This window comes from Cherax quadricarinatus, chromosome 17, assembly GCF_038502225.1.
Source record: "Cherax quadricarinatus isolate ZL_2023a chromosome 17, ASM3850222v1, whole genome shotgun sequence".
NCBI classification, from domain to species: domain Eukaryota; kingdom Metazoa; phylum Arthropoda; class Malacostraca; order Decapoda; family Parastacidae; genus Cherax; species Cherax quadricarinatus.
Genome location: NC_091308.1, coordinates 29,778,966 through 29,800,743, shown reverse-complemented (window position 1 = coordinate 29,800,743; position 21,778 = coordinate 29,778,966). Strand labels below are relative to the sequence as shown.

The 21,778-nt window shown below is 39.4% G+C and overlaps 1 protein-coding gene across 12 annotated transcripts in view; it reads right to left on the bottom strand.

The window, feature by feature from the left end:
- Positions 1–21,778, bottom strand: part of LOC128686323 (protein fantom) — a 286,463-nt gene that overhangs the window by 201,835 nt on the left and 62,850 nt on the right. For 10 of the 12 annotated variants that reach the window (XM_070085930.1, XM_070085933.1, XM_070085931.1 and 7 more), the window contains one exon: positions 12,317–12,476. The exons of 1 other annotated variant lie outside the window; for it this stretch is intronic. In XM_070085930.1, coding sequence (XP_069942031.1) covers positions 12,317–12,476 — 160 coding nt within the window. Of the gene's footprint in view, positions 1–12,309; positions 12,477–21,778 lie in introns of all 12 variants that reach the window. One more of the 12 variants, XM_070085936.1, reaches the window with a different exon arrangement.

Genomic DNA, 21,778 nt, shown 5'->3' with positions numbered 1-21,778 from the left:
GTAGGCCTACATCTAAGATAATGGGTCTGTGTGGTCAGTGTGCAGTAAACAAAAAAACTGGGGCACCTGCATTGCATTGTGGGAACGCCATCTCAGTACGCTTTGTTCATCATGCCTGGCGAAAAGAAAGCTCTCACTCCCCGCCGAATTCTGACTCTCCTCTTCCCAAGTTATAGTTCTAACACTGATGGAAGTGGATCTGAAGAGGAATTCTATGGTTCTGAACTATATGGTACATTGTACCATATGGTACAATGGTACCATTTTGTACAATGGTACCATATTGTACAATGGTACCATATGGTACAATGTACCATATGGTATATTGTACCACAGGGTACAGTGTACCATACATTGGTACATTGTACTGTATTTGTGTATACCTGAATAAACTTACTTATGATGCCATATACACTTGAGTAAGTTTATTCAGGTATATACACAAATACAGTTACATAGATTATCATACATAGCAGCATATGTGTAAAGATCCTAGGATAACCCAAAAAAAGTCAGAGTGACTTATTTCCACTGGGGTCCCTATATCTGTAACATATGGTACAATGTACCATAAGGTATCCTATACCATATGCAATTCCAAGGGGACTGAGTACATCCTGTGGCCCTACACCTGGAAAAAACATTGAAAGTGATGATGATGTGACTACAATTGGGATGGACACACCACATGCGTCAGTAGGTGGTGGTGGTGCCACCAGCATGCAAGCGTGCAGCACGTGGCACCAGCCCAAACTGGGAGTGAGTCTGGGACCCAAGCCGCTGACTCAGCAGTTCCAAGACAAAGCACATCATCCATCGGTGGAAGTAGACGACTGTGGCTTAAATGTATTTCTTTTTGCAACGATAATGCTTATGCCTCATGTCTATAAGCATAATATAAAATCATACTGGTCCAGGGATGAGTATGACACCACTGTGCATGACACCTTGTTTCAAAGACTTTCACAGAATGTAGCAGTTCTAGGAACATGTCCAGTGACTGTATATATGTAAATATATATAATAGAACATTACTAATATACAACATTTTTGCATGTTTTTTGTTGTAAACAATTATTGTAAACAAAATAATGATGAAAATATTAGTGCAGTTATTATGTTGAATACAACAAGTGTACATGCTGTTGTAAACAATTACTGTAAACAAAATGACAAAAATACTAGTGCAGTTATTATGTTGAATAAAACGAGTGTACATATATATATTATACATTATATTGGTCTCACAGGCCACAAATGTTACTGGAAGAAAACAAAACTATAAAAGAAAAGAAAAAAGGAACAAAACAGTAAAATAAAAAATGCGACTTTACGGAAGTCACGGATGTTGCCACCACCCGGTCATTGAGAGTCAACTTCACGCCTAAATATCTTTTGGAAACTACCGATAGGAATTTTTTGATGTTTTATTACCTATAGAAAAATATTATCTTTAATCCTCTGTAAGAAAGGAAAAATTCTTGGACCCTGGCTGTCACTCTGAGATTTGGCCTCTGGACCCTGAAAGGTGTTTTCCCCATAAATATAATATTAATATTACAAAAGCTTAATCTTTATTGATATGAAGAAATATTATAGGTAGTAGGTTAGCAGACAGTAGCCACCCTGGGAGGTACTTCCATCCTGCCGAGTGAGTGTGAAATGATAACCTGTAATTGTTTTACATGATGGAAGGATTACTGGTGTATTTTTTCTGTCCTATAAACATGCAGGATAACAGGTATATCTTGCTACTTCTACTAGAACTTAGGTAACACTACACATGCATGTACGTACATGCATATACTATATACACACACACCCATCTGGGTTTTCTTCTATTTTCTGAGTAGTTATTCTTTATTACCTCTTATCTCTATAGGGAAGTGGAAAAGAATTCTTCCTCCATAAGTCATGCATGTCATAAAAGGCAACTAACCTGCTGGGAACAAGGGGCTAATAATCACCCTGCCTTGGTGGGATATGGCTGGTTTATTGAAAAAAAAAAAAAAAAGTCTTCTCTTGTTGAATCTATTTATATCATATCAGCTTCACTGTAATGCTCATATGACTGAACTGACTAAATGTACACCCATCTCATTACTACTAAGTATTACTGAATTCATTATTTCTGTATACAGTTCATTACTGCTACTACCTGCTTAGCTAACAGACTGGTAACGCCTGGGTTCAGGACCCTTTTTTTTTTTTCTGGCTACTGAAGCAGCATGGCTGTTTGGTGCAAAGTAAGACAAACTACATGGCTGTTTGATGCACAATAAGATAAACTAAGTAACTAGCTACCTTACTGGTGAATGGGTTGTGCTTGGTTCATACATAACAGTTCAAGGGTTATGAAGAAACAGCTTTTTTTAAAAAAAAGGAAAAATATAAATTTTCAAAACTATCATTAACATTGTTTACTTTATAATATAAATTAACCCTTTGAGGGTTTCAGCCATACTAGTACGTCTTACGCGCAGGGGTTTTTGACGTACTAGTACGCATAAATTCTAGCGCTGCCAAATCTCGCAGGAAAAGGCTGATAGGCCTAGATGTGAGAGAATGGGTCTGTGTGGTGGGTGTGCACAGTAGGAAAAAATCTGGGACCCAGTGGTGCATTGTGGGAATGCCATCATAGTACACAATGTCCACCATGCCTCGCAGTAAGAAGTTCCTCACTCCTCGGCGAATTGGGACACTTTTGTTCCCCAGTGACAGTTCTAATACAGATGGAAGTGCCAGTGAAGATGAGTTTCAAAGTTTTGGTGAGGTTTCGACCGAAACTAATAACCATAATATCGGTAATAGTGAGGAAAACCCAGACAACCCACAGCCTTCCACCTCTGGTGCTGGGCCGTCTTGTTCACGCTCAGTTGTACCAGAATCAATGAGGAAACTCCTATTTTCCCAAATCCCAGACTCAGATGTGAGCATTGGTGATGATAGTGATAGTGATTATGAACTACAAGCTCTTCAAACTTGTTCCAAGAATGGAGGAGGAGGAGGAGGAGGAGGAGGAGGAGGAAGAAGAAGAAGAAGAGGAGGAGGAGGAAGAAGAGGAGGAGGAGGAAGAGGAGAAGGAGGAGGAGGAGGAAGAGGAGGAGGAGGAGGAGAAGGAGGAGGAAGAGGAAGAAGAGGAGGAGGAAGAGGAGGAGGAGGAGGAGGAGGAAGAGGAGGAGGAGGAGGAAGAGGAGGAGGAGGAGGAAGAGGAGGAGGAGGAGGAAGAGGAGGAGGAGGAGGAAGAGGAGGAAGAAGAGGAGGAAGAAGAGGAGGAGGAAGAAGAAGAAGAATACGTAATAATAACAATAATACATAATAATACATAATAATAATAATAATACATAATAATAATAATACATAATAATAATAATAATAATAATAATAATATGTAATAATAAATGTTCACCCATGACAGTAACAAGATAAGGGGAGATAACATCTGATAAGAGCTGACGTTTGATGAGGGTAAATGAGGGTGCAGCTGATACCAAAAGATTAGATGAACATCGCTCTCCCTTTGTTTCTGCTGGTACACTAACATTTCTGTCTGTCTATTTGTCTGTCTGTCAAGCTCCCTGTCTATCTGTCTATCCGTCTAGCTCTCTGTCTCAGAGAGCCACAAGACTGCATCATCACTTTTACTCACATCTTCAAGCAGAGTATAGCACTTTGTCTGGATTTCTTGGGTTATCCTAGGTAATTTATACTATGTATACTTGTATTTATGTGTACCTGTGAGACAGAGATAGACAGACAGATAGAAAGAGAGAGACAGATTGAAAGAGATAGAATGAGGGAGAAAGATAATTAGATAGAATGGAGGGGAAGCAGCATCCGACCCCATCGTTTTGACAGGCGGGAGGGGGAGTGAGTAATGAGACAATATGTCATTTTGACAGCTGCCCACTCCTGGTAATTTACACTATGGAGGAGGAGGAGGAGGAAGAGGGGGAGGAAGAGGAAGAGTTGGAGGAAGAGTAGGGGAAGATGAGGAAGAGGAAGAAGAGGAGGAGGAAGAAGAGGAGGAAGAGGAAGAGTAGGAGGAAGAGTAGGAGGAAGAGGAAGAAGAGGAGGAGGAGGAGGAGGAGGAGGAGGAAGAGGAAGAGGAGGAGGAGGAAGAGGAAGAGTAGGAGGAAGAGTAGGAGGAAGAGGAGGAGGAAGAGGAAGATTAGGGGGAAGAGGAGGAAGAGGAAGAAGAGGAGGAGGAGGAAGAGGAGGAGGAGGAAGAGGAGGAGGAGGAAGAGGAGGAGGAAGAGTAGGAGGAAGAGTAGGGGGAAGAGGAGGAAGAGGAAGAAGAGGAGGAGGAGCAAGAGGAGGAGGAGGAAGAAGAGGAGGAGGAGGAAGAGGAGGAGTAAGAAGAGGAAGAGGAAGAGTAGGAGGAAGAGGAAGAGGAGGAGGAGGAGGAAGAGTAGGGGAAGAGGAGGAAGAGGAAGAGGAGAAGGATGAGGAAGAGGAAGAAGAGGAGAAGGATGAGGAAGAGGAGGAGGAGGAGGAAGAAGAGGAAGATGATGATGTAATAATATTTTTCCCTTGAAGCAAGAAAAAAAAAAGTCCACCCCATGACAGTGACAAGATAAGGGGAGATAACATCTGATAAGAGATGACTTTTGATGAGCGTAAACGAGGGTGGAACTGATAAGAAAAGATTAGATGAACATCGCTCTCCCTTTGTTTCTGCTGGTACACTAACATTTCTGTCTGTCTATCTGTCTGTCTGTCAAGCTCCCTGTCTATCTGTCTATCCATCTAGCTCTCTGTCTCAGAGAGCCACAAGACTGCGTCATCACTTTTACTCACATCTTCAAGCAGAGTATAGCACTTTGTCTGGATTTCTTGGGTTATCCTAGGTAATTTATACTATGTATACTTGTATTTATGTGTACCTGTGAGAGAGAGAGAGACAGACAGATAGAAAGAGAGAGACAGATTGAAAGAGATAGAATGAGAGAGAAAGATAAAACACCATTGTGTATGACACCATGTTTCAAAGAGTTCCACAAGCTGCAGAACTTCTAGGAATATGTTCAGTGACTGTATATTGGTATATATATTATAGAACAATAGTAATAAACAATGTTTTGTATTGTTTGATTTTGTAAACAAGCTTTGTAAACAATATATTGATAATTATGTTTGTGTGCTTATTGTGTTGTATACAACGAGTGTATATACATACACTGCACCTTACTTTGGTCTCACAGGCCACATAAGTTATGTGAAAAAATAAAATAGTGAAAAAAACAACAAACCTTCAAATACAAGTAAACCAAAGTTTACCGGTGAGCAGCAGTCGCCGCTGTTGCCATACGGGGCTCATTTTCTGCAAACTTTACGCCTCCATATCTCCGTAAGTATTGATGGTAAAATTTTTTTGTTTATCCTATAATGTTTAGAAAAATAACTCTATTTTTTCATAAGAAAAAATATTTTTTTTTTTTTGAAATTTGGCCGACCCTGAGAACAAGTCTCTGAGAGGGCCTGTCGACCCTCAAAGGGTTAATAGAAAAAATTAATAGAAAAATTTCAGAAAAAATGGTTCATAATTTATCTACATACAGTGGAACCTCTACTAGTGAGTGCATCCACGTGCGAGTTTTTCCAAATACGAACAGTAGATGGGTTGATTTTTTGCTTCCATACCCTAGCAAAATTTCCATAAGTGAGCAGACCTCAAGGGAGGTTCCTTGACGCTGGTGAGGGGCTGTTGCTCTTGAACTAGGGAACTGTATCTCATTTGTTTGTTGGACTATCTTATTGAAACTTGGTCAATGTATGATGGAAAGATGCTTCTTAACATACACCAAAAATGAAAGAAATCGGAGCATAAATAATGGAGTTCACTTCTCAGCAATTAGCCACCCCTTAGCGGTATTTTCGTATTTATGTTGTATTCTCGTTTTTTGGTCTCATTTGATAGAATGGAAGATATATTACAGAAATAGATATGATTTTGATTGCCTTCATGACGAGAACTACCTTGAAATTGAGCTCAATGAGGGAGAAATGCTCGTTTGCTTGACTATGTCCATTCCAATATGCAGCCATGAATGGGTTGACATTATTTATACAATTATTGCAATAAGGCATAACAGTAAATCTTATATTTTTTGTGTGAATAAAAATTACAAATTATATATATTGTAATCATAATAATAATAATAATAATAATAATAATAATATGTATAATAATAATAAGTATAATAATAATACATATAATAATAATAGTATAATAATATAATACAATAATAATAATACGTATAATAATAATACATAATAATAATGTACTACACAATAACAATTATAATAAAAGACGGCTTCAAAAGGCCGTCACTAAATGGCAGTATTTACCACAACAAAGAGGGAGAGGTTGTGGCTGCCTCCACCTGATACATAATGACATATTTTATTCATTCTAGAGTATATATCAGGTTTCTATGTTATTTATATTGTTTATTATGTCATATTAGAAACTGTGATAGATAAATAAGCTGTAGAGTTGATGATAGCGAAATATTCAAGGTGTATTTTGTCCTGTCTCCAAACACTCGTCGGCCACCGCCGCTGCCACATATATAATGACATATTTTATTCATTCTAGAGTATATGTCAGGTTTCTATGTTATTTATATTGTTTGTTATCTCATATTAGATGAACTGTGATAGATAAATAAGCCGTATAGATGACATTAGTGAAATTATTCAAGAAGTGTTTTGTCCGGTCTCCAGACAAACTGTCGTCCATCGCCATCATCGCCCATACCACTACATGAATTACATATTTTATTCATTTTAGAGTATATATCAGGTTTCTATCTTATTTATATTGTTTATTATGTCATATTAGATCAAGTGAGATAGATAAATAAGCCGTAAAGTTGATATTAGCGAAATTATTGAAGTATAGAATTCCACTGTAACGGATTAATTGCATTTCAATGAATTTAAACGAGAAAAACTGACTCTGCAAATGAGCAAATCCAGTTGCGAGCAAGGTCATGGAATGGATTAAACTCGCAAGTAGAGGTTCCACTGTACTTAGGAACTAATTAAACCTCAAATACAGAAACATGGAAAGAATATTTTAAGAAACAGTTAACTGTTGATAAACTGCATGAGGCAGAGAGGAACATTATCTGTTAGTAGGGAAGAGCCAGAGGGAAGTGAGGATTAAGTAATATATATGTAGTAGGAGGTAAGACAAAAGGGGTAAAGTTGCTGGGTCACACAGGACTGTGATTAAGGTGAGAAAGCAAGTGGAGATAGCTTTGGACCGGTTGGTGTATTTGCTCATTATATGCATAGAAGAGGGGATGGTATCTAAGGCTTGGCAGAGTTCCCTAATATATAAGTGAAATGGGCCAAGAGAAAATATAAAAATGACAGGGAAAAACAAGTCTGCTGAACACACTGAATAAAATTAGAATTTTTTTTTTTTATTAACACATCGGCCATTTCCCACTGAGGCAGGGTGGCCCAAAAAAGAAAAACTTTCATAATCATTCACTCTGTCACTGTCTTGCCAGATGCACACTTACACTATAGTTATAAAACTGCAACATTAGCACCCCTCCTTCAGAGTGCCGGCACTGTACTTCCCATCTCCAGAAATCAAGTCCAGGCTGCTGGTTTCCCTGAATCCCTTCATAAATGTTACCTTGCTTACACTCGAACAGCACGTCAAGTCCTAAAAAGCATTTGTCTCCATCAGCTTCTAACACGCTCACACATGCTTTCTAGAATCCAAGCCCCTTGCACACAAAACCCCCTTTACCCCCCCTCCAACCTTTCCTAGGCCGACCCCTACCCCACTTTCCCTCCACATATTTATACACTCTCGAAGTCATTTTATTTCATACCATCCTCTCTACATGTCCAAACCATCTCAATAAACCCTCCTCAGCCCTCTGGATAATAGTTTTGGTAATCCCACACCTCCTCCTAATCTCCAAACTATGGATTCTCTACATTATACTTACACCACACACTGCCCTCAGATATGATATCTCCACTGCCTCCAGCCTTCTTCTTGTTGCAACATTCATCACCCATGTCTCACACCCATACAAGAGCATTGATATAACTATACTCTCATACATGTATACAGTAAAATTATTATCAAAAGAGTCAGGGAGATGATAGAAGTCAGGACTGCAGAGGAACAAGGAGAATTTATGAAGCGAATTATCAGTATTATATTTAAAGAACAGTGCTAAACCTGAGAGTCATACAGTACCTGGGGAGTGGGAAGCAATCTGGTTTGATCCAAGGAAGGTGAGGATAAGTCCATTTCCTTGGATCAAAAAACTTCCCTTGAGGAAACTGTAGGGATAAAGTATTTACAATAAAGCTTAAAAAAGGTGCAATATTTAGATAAGGACAAAGAGTTGTTTGATTTATTTACGAAATTAGAAAAGGTATATGACAGGATGGATAAGGAAGCACTGTAATTGGGGATGTAATTAAAGTAAATGCTAAAGCACTGGGGAAAGGTGTGGGCTAATAATACCTTCATGGTAGATCTCTAAGTGTAGTTCTCAATGGAACAGAATCAGCAAGACATCCTATTGGGGCAAGTGTTCCACAAGGAAGCGTGCTGGGACCATTGTTATGGAAAGTCTACTTCAACGACCTTCTTCATCTCGTCCCAGAATCACATGCATATGCATATGACTGTACACTGACATTCACTTATCCAAGAGAAGAAATGCCAGCTGCTCTAAGCTACATCAATCACCAGCTAAGAGCTATATCAGCTTGGGGAAACAGATGGCAAGCAACATTTGCACCTGAGAAAATACAAATGATGACCGTCTCTAGGCACCATGATGGTAATGCTGGTGCAGTAGTAAGGATGAATGGGAGGGTGTTGGCACCTGGAGAAGAAGTTGATATCCTTGGGGTGAAATTTGACTCCAAACTAACCATGAAGAACCATGTTGTAAATCTAGCAAACAAGGCAGCCAGGAAGCTTACAGCACTTCGCCATATCTCGCATCTGCTTGACAGTAGGGGTTGCAAGATTCTGTACGAGGCACAAGTATGCTCACACCTTGAGTATACTCCACTTTCTTGGTTTGCCTGCCCCCCCCCCTCTCATCTGCGACTGCTTGACAGAGTAGAGAACAGAGCAAAATGTCTCATCTCTTGCCTGGACCCATCCTGGATAGATCTGTCATTTAAGCAGAGCCTTCAACACAGGAGGGATGTGGGTGGCCTTACTGTAATGTACAAGGCCAATATTGTCAAAGTACCACACTTGGTTCCACTTCGAGGACAGCATGAAACAAGCTTTTATGCCACAAGATGGGCAGAAAGCAGCAACTTCACTCTGGCTGTACCCTTCTCCAGAACATCACTCCATCTGAGATCATATATACCCAGGATGACTCGAGCATGGAACACATTCGTACAGCATAATGATGTCAACGAGATAAAGTCAGATGATCAAATGAAAATGCTGGCCCACAGATGGCTCCGACTTCATCCTGTTCCATACTTGTATGTCTCATAACAATAAAAATGCTTTCAAATGAGCTGATGTAGGTAACAGCTCTTAGCTTGCCAATAAAGTTAGGAATCCTTAACCTGTAAATAGCTTGTCAATAAAGCTAGGGATCCTTAACCTTGTCAAACCCTGTGTAAAAAAAAATAATGGCTCAGATAGGAAGAGAGTTATCACAGTATATTTATTCTTAACATAAAATTCTCTATCATCTTGCCATGGTAATGACATTCTAAAATCATAAAGCCAACTTTGTACAGTGTGATGCAATTCTGAATCAGTTAATTCTAGATGACTGTCACTTACAGAATAGGTACATACTGGCAAGCTCAAATTAAGCCCATGAAAATTAATACATAGGTCTTCTTCAAAAAAAGTTTACCATGCAGCAGTAGATCTACATTGTAAACTTTTTAAGGAGTCAGCAGTACCACAGGCCAAAGGATATTTAGATTATGTCACACTAGGGAAATTAATACACTATTAACAACAAAACATTAATAAAAAAAAGTAACTACTTCTAATGAACATTAAAGCAATTGATTTTTTTTCTTTTAACAAGTCAGCCATCTCCCACCGAGGCAGGGTGACCCAAAAAGAAAGAAAATCCCCAAAAAGAAAATACTTTCATCATCATTCAACACTTTCACCTCACTCACACATAATCACTGTTTTTGAAGAGGTGCTCAGAACACAACAGTTTAAAAGCATATATGTATAAAGATACACAACATATCCCTCCAAACTGCTAATATCCAGAATCCCTCCTTTAGAGTGCAAGCATTGTACTTCCAATTTCTAGGACCCAAGTCCGGCTATATAAAAATAACCAGTTTCCCTGAATCCCTTCACTAAATATTACCCTGCTCACACTCCAACAGATCGTCAGGTCCCAAATACCATACATCTCCATTCACTCTTATTGAACACGCTCATGCATGCCTGTTGGAAGTCCAAGCCCCTCGCCCACAAAGCCTCCCTTACCCCTTCCTTCCAACCTTTTTGAGGACGACCCCTACCCCGCCTTCCTTCCCCTACAGATTTATATGCTCTCCATGTCATTCTACTTTGATCCATTTTCTCTAAATGGCCACACCACCTCAACAACCCCTCTTCAGCCCTCTGACTAATACTTTTATTAACTCCACACCTTCTCCTAATTTCCACACTCCAAATTTTCTGCATAATATTTACACCACACACTGCCATTAGACAGGACATCTCCACTGCCTCCAACCATCTCCTCACTGCTGCATTCACAACCCAAGCGTCACACCCATATAATAGTGTTGGTACTACTATACTTTCATACATTCCCTTCTTTGCCTCCATAGATAACGTTTTTTGTCTCCACATATACCTCAACGCACCACTCACCTTTTTTCCCTCATCAATTCTATGATTAACCTCATCCTTCATAAATCCATCCGCTGACACGTCAACTCCCAAGTATCTGAAAACATTCACTTCTTCCATACTCCTCCCCAATTTGATATCCAATTTTTCTTTATCTAAATAATTTGATACCCTTATCACCTTACTCTTTTCTATGTTCACTTTCAACTTTCTACCTTTACACACACTCCCAAACTCATCCACTAACCTCTGCAATTTTTCTTTAGAATCTCCCATAAGCACAGTATCATCAGCAAAAAGCAACTGTGTCAATTTCCATTCTGTATTTGATTCCCCATAATTTAATCCCACCCCTCTCCTGAACACCCTAGCATTTACTTCTTTTACAACCCCATCTATAAATATATTAAATAACCATGGTGACATTACACATCCCTGTCTAAGACCTACTTTTACTAGGAAGTAGTCTCCCTCTCTTCTACACACCCTAACCTGAGCCTCACTATCCTCATAAAAACTCTTTACAGCATTTAGTAACTTACCACCTATTCCATATACTTGCAACATCTGCCACATTGCTCCCCTATCCACTCTATCATATGCCTTTTCTAAATCCATAAATGCAATAAAAACTTCCCTACCTTTATCTAAATACTGTTCACATATATGCTTCAATGTAAATACTTGATCTACACATCCCCTACCCACTCTGAAACCTCCTTGCTCATCCGCAATTGTACATTCTGTCTTACCTGTAATTCTTTCAATTATAACCCTACCGTACACTTTTCCTGGTATACTCAGTAAACTTATTCCTCTATAATTTTTACAATCTCTTTTGTCCCCCTTCCCTTTGTATAAAGGGACTATACATGCTCTCTGCCAATCCCTAGGTACCTTCCCCTCTTTCATTCATTTATTAAACAAAAATACCAACCACTCCAACACTATATCCCCCCTACTTTTAACATTTCTGTCATGATCCCGTCAGTTCCAGCTGCTTTACCCCCTTTCATTTTACATAATGCCTCACGCACCTCCCCTACACTCACATCATGTTCTTCTTCACTCCTAAAAGATGGTATATCTCCCTGGCCAGTGCATGAAATTACCGCTTCCCTTTCTTCGTCAACATTTAAAAGTTCCTCAAAATTTTCTCGCCATCTACCCAAAACCTCCATCTTCCCATCTACTAACTCCCCTACTCTGTTTTTAACTGACAAATCCATTCTAGCAATTGATATTTGTATAAAAGTGCATAACATAATAAAAGCACAGAAGTTAGTCTAAAAGCTCAATAACAAATCCTTAAAGACATAATAATAACATAACAGTGTCAGAGATGCTGAGATCCCACCAAATGATATGACATGTAATCAATAAGATGAAATTTAAGGCACTGAATGGTATAAGGACAGTATCTAACAATAGTGCAAAAATTACTGTACTATAAACCTCCAGATGATCATTTTTCAGTCTTAGTTCTCTTATAGACTGCTGCTGCGATTCTAAAGCATCCTGATACTCCATCTCCTGAACACTACATGAAGCATTTCCTCTGCTGGTGGTATCTTTTTTTTTATCTGCTATTATTTTACGTAGTTTAGTTTGTAATCTGCAACAAAAGGGAATTAAAGCTTTAGAAGATATCATTTATTAATTGGCAAACATTTACTCAAATATAATTAATTTTAATCTGTCCAGCAGTTTCTCAACCTAAATTCCTCAGAGAAGTTTTAAGCTACAATTAAACTTGTTACTGAGGTGATGTTTACAAATATCATCATTTTAACTTTTTACATTTATGAAAAATATTAAACAATCTGCTAAAAAAAACAAATTATATTTTAGGAGTTTATGCACATTTTTTGTAATAGGGTTCAAATTGTCAAGGCTGAAGTTAGATTAGCTTGCACAAAATTAGTATGTATGACAAAACAAACTTTTATGAAATTAAAAGCTTGAATAATTATTCATCACAAGTCTGTTTAATACACCAAGCTAACTGGATAGCAATATGACCAGTGCTCAGATAGGGAAAATGAACTGTTTGTTACAGTTATGGATTTGGATAATGCATACAACAGGGTGGATAAGGAAGCAGTGTATCAAGTATTGTAAATGAATGGAAGAGACAATAACCTGATGAAGACTGCAAAGAATTTTAAAGAGAAGGCATATACAGTGGATGCCATCGGTATCCGATAAATCCGGTATTTGATACATTTTAATGCAAAATTTTTGCCTCGGTTCCCGTTAAAAAACCCGGTATACGATTCGTCCGAGACGTGCCCACGTGTGTGCCAGTGTTTACAAGCCAGCCAGTGTGCTCGCATCTAAGGATACATTCGGTACATTCCATATTATCCATATCACTGTTTTTGGTGCTTGCTTCTGCAAAATAAGTCACCATGGGCCCCAAGAAAGCTTCTAGTGCCAACCCTTCGAGAAAAAGGGTGCTAATGACTACTGAAATGAAGAAAGAGATAATTGCAAAGTATGAAAGTGGAGTGCATGTGTCGGAGCTGGCCAGGTTGTATACAAAACCCCAATCAACCATCTCTACTATAGTGACCAGGAAAACGGCAATCAAGGAAGCTGTTGTTGCAAAAGGTGCAACTGTGGTTACAAAACAGCGACTGTAAGTGTTAGAAGATGTTGAGAGACTGTTATTGGTGTGGATAAATGAAAAACAGAGAGCAGGAGATAGCATCTTTCATGCGATCATTTGTGAAAAGGCTAGGCAGTTGCATGACGATTTGGTAAAGAAATTGCCTGCAACTAGTGGTGATATGAGTGAATTTAAGGCCAGCAAAGGTTGGTTTGAAAGATTTAAGAATTGTAGTGGCATACATAGTGTGATTAGGCATGGTGAGGCTGCCAGTGACTCTCAAGCTGGTCCTAGTGGCATTAAAAGAAGAAGGGAAGTAAACCCGGAAAAGGACTTGCTACCTCAAGTCCTATTGGAAGGGGATTCCCCTCCTAAACAATAAGTTCGACACTCTCCCCTCCTCCCATCCCATCAATCATCACCAGATCTTCATTAAAGGTAAGTGTCATGTATTCTATTGTTAGTAGAGTACTACAAACTGTGCATGTCTTCTTCAGTTTGTGTGCATTAAACTAATATTTCATGTGGTAAAATTTGTTTTTTTTCATACTTTTGGGTGTCTTGCACAGATTAATTTGATTTCCATTATTTCTTATGGGGAAAATTGATTCGCTTTTCAACCATTTTGGTTTACGATGAGCTCTCAGGAATGAATTAATATCGCAAACCGGGGGTCCACTGTACAGTGGAACCTCGGTACTCAAACTTAATTCGTTCCAGAAGGCTGATCGAGTGCTGATCTGTTTGAGTACTGAACAAATTTTTCCCATATGGAATAATTAATAATAATTTTTCATCTCTATTGTGACTCTAACCAATTTTCTTTTTGGCTGGCTGTTATCACTAATCTTCTTAGACCCCCATGGTGACTTATTTATACAAATATAAAAAAACACCAAAAAATGAGAAGAAACATGAAATAGATTACAGTGAAGTTCAGGGGAGTTTTGCACTGAGCAACAGCTGTGGGGAGACTGACGCAAGTTGTTTGGTCAAGTGCCGAGCAAATGGTCGATGACCGAGCAATTTTTTTTACCGAACAAAGTGATCAAATACTGAATTACTCAAGTTGCAAGCTGTTCGAGTACTGAGGTACTATTGTATTTTGGTGTGTATGATTATTATTACAATAAACCCTCTTATTGTATTGTACTATGTAAAACTACTACAGTATAACCTAACTTCTGTTTGTCATTATTTGAAGCATTTGAAGAGGTAAGATGAGTCTATTGGGCACAGCTGAATGTAGGTGAGGTCGATCAGATGAAGCACTACTAGGACACATGAACACTGTCATAATAAAAGTCATAGAGTACAGTGGAACCTCAATGTTCGAGTACCCCAACATACGAGTTTTTTGAGGTATGAGCTGTCACTCAGTCAAATTTTTGCTCTGAGTTACGAGCCAAAATCCAAGTGATGAGAGAGCTTCAGAACACTGCCACTAGTTGGCGCAGTGAATGCCACAACATCCGCTCAGCAGTGCACGTGTTTATCCTGCCGTGGAAGCAGTTATCTTGTGCTGTGCTTGCGTTTTGTGCAGTTATTTTGCCAAATTTCTTTTTTCTAACCATGGGACCTAAGAAAGCAAGTGCAAAGGACAGTGCTGAGAAGAAAAAGATGATGAAGTCCATTGAATTTAAGAACGAAATCATAGATAAACATGAGTGAGGTATGGGGGTTGTGGACTTGGCCAGGCAGTAACAGCATAGTAGTTCTACAATATGTACAATACTAAAGCAGGAAGAGTTGATAAAGGCTATAGCACCAAGCAAGCGATGAAGTGTAGTAAGTAGCCTATCTTTTCCACCCTCTACCTCAACCTCCACCTCTGCCAGCATCTGCTCACCAAGGTAAATATGCACACTTTATAAAACTAGCTTATTGCTTTACATTCTCTATTATGTTTTTATACAATATTTATTTATAAATATATATTGTTTCAGTGTTTTCCTTATGAAACTAGTGATCTAGTGCAGTTAGCCTCACAAACACTCCATTTTCAGAAGGGGAAGAATGGGAACATATGGTCAGAGCGGGAGCGGGAGTGGCCGCCACCACTTGTCACATAATGACACAGTGGACCCTTCATTTTCATCGATCTCCGTTATCACCGATTTCGGCTTTGGCCAACTTTTTTTGCTGATTTTTTGGCTCCGTTTTTGTCGATTACCTCCATTTTTGTTGATCGTACGGAACCTGTCCAGTGCTAAGCGCACAGACAAAGCCACCTCCCACGCTATTCTCAGCCAGTGTAGCGCTGTTTCTCAGTGAGTGAACATATCCTGCCTAGTCATATGAAACATTCCGTAATAATCCATTGTTTTTGCCACTTGTTTATTGTGTGTGACTGCTAAATAAGCCACCATGGCCACAAAGAAAGCTCCTAGTTTCAGTCCTTTGGCAAAGAAAGTGAGGAACCGTAGAAGTGAAAAAAGAAATCCTAAGAAAATATGATAATGGCATACGCACTGCTAACCTCAGCAGGATGTATGGGAAGTCACCATCAACAATCCGCTCCATTGTGGCAAAAAGAAAAGAAAACATGAAGCTGATATTGCAAAAGGAGTGAATGCGATAACCAAACAGAGATCTCAAACAATTGAAGAAGTGGAGAAATTGTTGTTGGTGTGGATCAGAGAGAAAGAGTTAGCAGGAGACAGTGTTGTGCAGTCAATTATTTGTGAAAAAGCAAGACAGTTACATGACAACCTCTTAAAGAAACTGCTTGAAACAAGTGGTGATGAAGGTGAATTAAAGGCCAGCAAAGGCTGATTTGAAAAATTCAAGAAGTGAAGTGGCATAAACAATGTTGTAAGGCATGGTGAGGGTGTCAGTTCAGACAAACAAGCGGCTGAAAAATTTGTGCGGGAATTCAAATGTTATGTAGAGGCTGAACAATTCCAACCCCAACAAGTGTTCAATTGTGATAAAACAGACCTGTTTTGGAAGAAAATGCCAAAGAGGACCTACATTAGGCAGAAAGAAAAAGCACTCCCAGGACACAAGTCTATGAAAGACAGGCTAACTCTCTTGTTGTGTGGTAATGCTAGTGGGGATTTCAAAGTGAAGCCTTTACTGGTGTATCACTGAAAATCCCACTGTGTTCAAGAAAAACAGTGTTGTCAAGAGTAAATTGTGTGTGACGTGGAAGGCAAATAGTAGGGCATGGGTCACAAGGGAAATTTTCCTGGAATGGTTTAAAGAAGTGTTTGGCCCCAGCGTGAAAAAATACCTCCTGGATAAGAAATTGCCACTCCAGTGCCTCCTGTTAACCCTTTGGGGGTTTCGGCCGCACTAGTACGGCTTATGCACCAGGGTTTTTGACGTACTAGTATGCACAAATTCTAGCGCCCTCAAATCTAGCAAGAGAAAGCTGGTAGGCCTACATATGAAACAATGGGTCTATGTGGTCAGTGTGCGCAGTATAAAAAAAATCCTGCAGCACACAGTGCGTAATGAGAAAAAAAAAACTTTGACCATGTTTTTGGATTAAAACAGCGACTTTGCACTGTATTTTCGTATGGTATTTATTGTCGTATTCCAGACATATTACAGAAATTGAGATGATTTTGACTGGTTTTACAATGAAAAATACCTTGAAATTGAGCTCAAAGTAGCAGAAATGTTCGATTTTTACCTAAGTTCAAAAGTAAACAAATCATGCTAAGTGTCCAATACACGTCAACTGGCGAGTCTAATATTCTTTCACAAGTGCGCCGATATTAGTCATACCATTTCTACACTAACGAAGTAGTCTGCATAACGGTAAATCTTATTTTTTTTTTTTTGTGAGAAAAAAAAAATCAAAGTGGAAAGCAAAAAACATGTAAGAGGGGCCTGGGGACGTGACTAATGAACAGAGGAAATATTATTTTAGTGCCAGGAATGTCTTTCTTGTTTATTCTGGGCCCTATTTGGAAATTGGCATCTTTTGAAATTTGTGTGAAATTGGCAAAATTGCTAAATTCTGACCACTTTATTGGATAGTTGAAATCGGTAAATGGGTGGTTTCTTGTACTCATTCAATAGAAAAAACGGAGTTCTAGCAAAATAGTTATGATTTCTGTCGACTAGTACACTGGAATTGGCCAAAAATAGGGCTCAAAGTGGGCAAAATCGCCGATACGTAAACATCGTTGAGACTGCTAACTTTGCGAGAGCATAATTCCGTAAGTTTTCCATCAAATTTCATACTTTTGGTGTCATTATGATCGGGAAAAGATTCTCTATCTTTTCATAAGAAAAAATAATTTTTTTTTTTTTTATGAAATTTTGGCGACCCTGAGAACAAGTCTCTGAGAGGGCCTGGCGACCCCCAAAGGGTTAATAGACAATGCTCCTGCTGATCCTCCAGACTTGGAAGACCAATTGTCTAAGGAATTCAGTTTTGTAACAATGAAGTTTTTGCCTCCTAACACCACTCCTCTCCTCCAGCCCACAGACCAGCAGATCATTGCAAACTTCAAAAAACTGTAAACCAAAGCAATGTTTCAAAGGTGTTTTGACATAACCTCATACTCTGAATTGACCCTAAAAGAGTTCTGGAAGAATCACTTCATTATCTTCCACTGTATAGGCCTTATAGATAAGGCTTGGCAGGGAGTGATTTGCAGGACTTTGAACTCTGCTTGGAGAAAATTGTGGCCAGATTTTGTCCAAAAGAAGGATTTTGACGGGTTTGGGGCTGACCCTGTCAACCCTACACCTGTTGTGCAATCAACTGTGGCATTGGGAAATTCCATGGGGTTGGATGTGAGTGGCCAGGATGTGGAAGAGTTGGTGGAGGACCACAATGAAAAGCTAACCACTGATGAGCTGCAAGACCTTCATCTGCAACAGCAACAGACCACAGCTGAGGAAACTGCTTCAGAGAAGGAGGAAGAGAGATGGAAGGTGCCGTCTTCAAAGATTAAGGAGATTTATGATATGTAGACCAAAGTCCATTCATTTGTGGAGGAACATCAACCTGAGAAAGCTGTTGCAATCCGTACTGGTGACTTTTACAATGACAATGCCATGTCCCATTTTAGGCAAATCTTAAAGAGATGCCAGAAACAGACTTATCTGGACAGATATTTTGTGCAACAGGGGTCCAGTGACTCTCAAGCTGGTCCTATTGGCAGTAAAAAACAAAGGAGGGAAGTGACCCCAGATAAGGACTTAGTACCTTGAGTCGTTAGGGAGGGGGATTTCCCTTCCAAACAATAACTTATCTTCCCTCTCCCCTCCTCCCTGTCTGCCTTCCAGCAACAACAACCTTCAATAAAGGTAAGTGTCATGTGTAATGTTCATTCTTTTGTGCATGTACCTATCTTCAAGGTAAAAAAAAAAAATTTTGTTGATACTTCTGGGTGTCTGGAACTGATCAATTCCATTTACATTTTTTTTTATGGAGAAAATGGTTTCGGTTTTGGCCGGTTTCTGTTTTGACTGATGGCTCAGGAACAGATTAAACACGAAAACCGAGGGTCCACATATTTTATTCATTTTAGAGTACGTATATAATGTTTCTATGTTATTTATATTCTATTCTAAAAACAAAAACAAATATGAAGTCATCACATCTATAAAAATGAAGCATATACCAAAGTAAATGCAGTATCAGCTGTAGGCAGCATCAGCTGGACCCTTATGTACATGTGAACATTACAATTAATAAAAGCAACATTTCCTCACTAAATTGTACCAAACAAATAAGATCTCACTGCATTTATACAAAATGAGGATACACCAAAACATAAATGCATTTGGGAAGCAGAATATTAATATTGTTAAATTAGAAGTCCCCTTCCTTAAAAAATTGTGCATAACAAACAGTAACTCACCACACATATACAAAATAAACACTTTTTTTAAATATGTTGGCCATTTCCCACTGAAGCAGGGTGGCCCATAAAAAAAAAAAAAAAAACCTTCATCATTCGACATTATCACCATCACTTATACATAATCACTGTCTTCGCAGAGGAGCTCAGATAGGACAGTTTAGATGTCCCTCCAAACTGCCAATATCCCAAACCACTCCTTTAAAGTGCAGGCATTGCACATCCCACCTCCAGGGCTCAAGTCCAGCTAACTAGTTTCCCTAAATCTCTTCACAAAGTATTACCCTACTCACACTCCAACAGCTCGTCAGGTCCCAAAAACCCTTCATCTCCATTCACTCCTATCTAACAATCTCACACATGCTTGAAGTCCAAGCCCCTCACCAACAAAACCTCCTTTACCCCCTCCCTCCAACCTTTTCAAGGATGACCCCTACCCCACCTTCCTTCCCCTACAGATTTATACGCTCTCTCATTCTACTTTGTTCTATTCTCTCTAAATGACCAAACCACCTCAACAACCTCTCTTCAGCCCTCTAATACTTTTAGTAACTCCACATCTCCTCCTGATTTCCACACTCTGAATTCTCTGCATATTTACACTACACATTACCCTTAGACATGACATCTCCACTGCCTCCAGCCTCCTCCTTGCTGCAGCATTTACAACTCATGCTTCACACCAATATGTGTGTGTGTTGGTATCACTATACTTTTGTACATTCCTTTCTTTGCCTCAATGGATAGTGTTTTTGTCTCCACAGATACCTCAACATACCAATCACCTTTTTTCCTTCATCAATTTTATGGTTATCCTCATCCTTCATAAACCCATCTGCTGACAAGTCAACTCCCAAATATCTGAAAACATTCACTTCTTCCATACTCCCTCCCTCCAATATGATATCCAATTTTTCTTTATCTAAACTGTTTGATACCCTCATCACCTTACTCTTATCTATCTTCCTTCACACATGCTCCCAAACTCGTCCACTAACCTTTGCAACGTTTCTTTAGAATCTCCCAAAAGCACAGTATCATCAGCAAAAAGTAACTGTGTCGACTCCATTTTGTATTTGATTCCCCATAATTTAATCCCACACCTCTCCTCAACACCTAGCATTTACTTCTTTTACAACCCTATCAATAAATACCTGGAGTATACCTGAAGAGGGTTCCAGGGGCCAATGCCCCCGTGGCCCAGTCTGTGACCATTCCTCATGGTGGATCAGTGCCTGATCAACCAAGCTGTTACTGTTAGGCGCACACAACCTGAAGTACGAACCACAGCCCGGCTGGTCAGGCACCAACTTTAGGTGCAAGTCCAGTGCCTGCTTGAAGACAGCCAGGGGTCTACAGGTAATCCCCCTTATGTATGCTGGGAGGCAGTTGAACAGGCTTGGGCCCCTCACACTTATTGTGTTGTCTCATATCGTGCTAGTGGCACATCTGCTTTTCACTGGGGGGATGATGCATCGTCTGCCAAGTCCTTTGCTTTCATAGGGAGTGATTTTCATGTGCAAGTTTGGTACTAATCCCTCTAGGATTTTCCAATTGTATATAATCATGTATCTCTCCCGCCTGCATTCTAGCGAATACAGGTTGAGGAAGTTCAAGCATTCCCAGTAACTGAGGTGTTTTATCACATTTATGTGTGCCGTGAAGGTTCTCTGTACATTTTCTAGATCAGCAATTTTACCTGCCTTGAAAGGTGCTGTTAGTGTGCAGCAATATTCCAGCCTAGATAGAACAAGTGACCTGAAGAGTGTCATCATGGGCTTCGCATCCTTAGTTTTGAGGGTTCTCATTATCCATCCTGTTATTTTTCTAGCAGATGCGATTGATACAATGTTACCATCTTTGAAGGTGAGATCCTCTGACATGATCATTCCAAGGTCTTTTACATTTGTTTTCTGCTCTATTGTGTGGTTGGAATTTGTTTTACACTGCGATGTAGTTTTAATTACCTCACATTTTCCATATCGTAGTTGAAATTTCTCACCATTGAACTTCATATTGTTTTCTGTGGTCCATTTAAATATTTGGTTGATGTTTGCATGGAGTCTTGTGGTGTCTTCATTGGAAGACACTGTCATGCAAATTCGGGTGTCACCTGCAAAGGAAGACACGGTGCTGTGGCTTATATCACTGTCTATGTCAGATATGAGGATGAGGAACAAGATGGGAGAGAGTACTGTGTCTTGTGGAACAGAGCTTTTCACTGTAACCTCCTCAGACTTTACTCTGTTTACTACTACTCTTTGCATTCTATTTGTTAGAAAATTTTAGATCCATCAACCAACTTTTCCTGTTATTCCTTTATCAAGCATTTTGAGCGCTATTACACCATGGTCATACTTGAAAAAAGGCTTTTGCAAAGCCTGTGTATATTACCTCTGCATTTTGTTTGTCTTCTAGAGCATCCAGGATCTTGTCATAGTGGTACAGTAGTTGGGACAGACAGGAGCGACCTGCTCT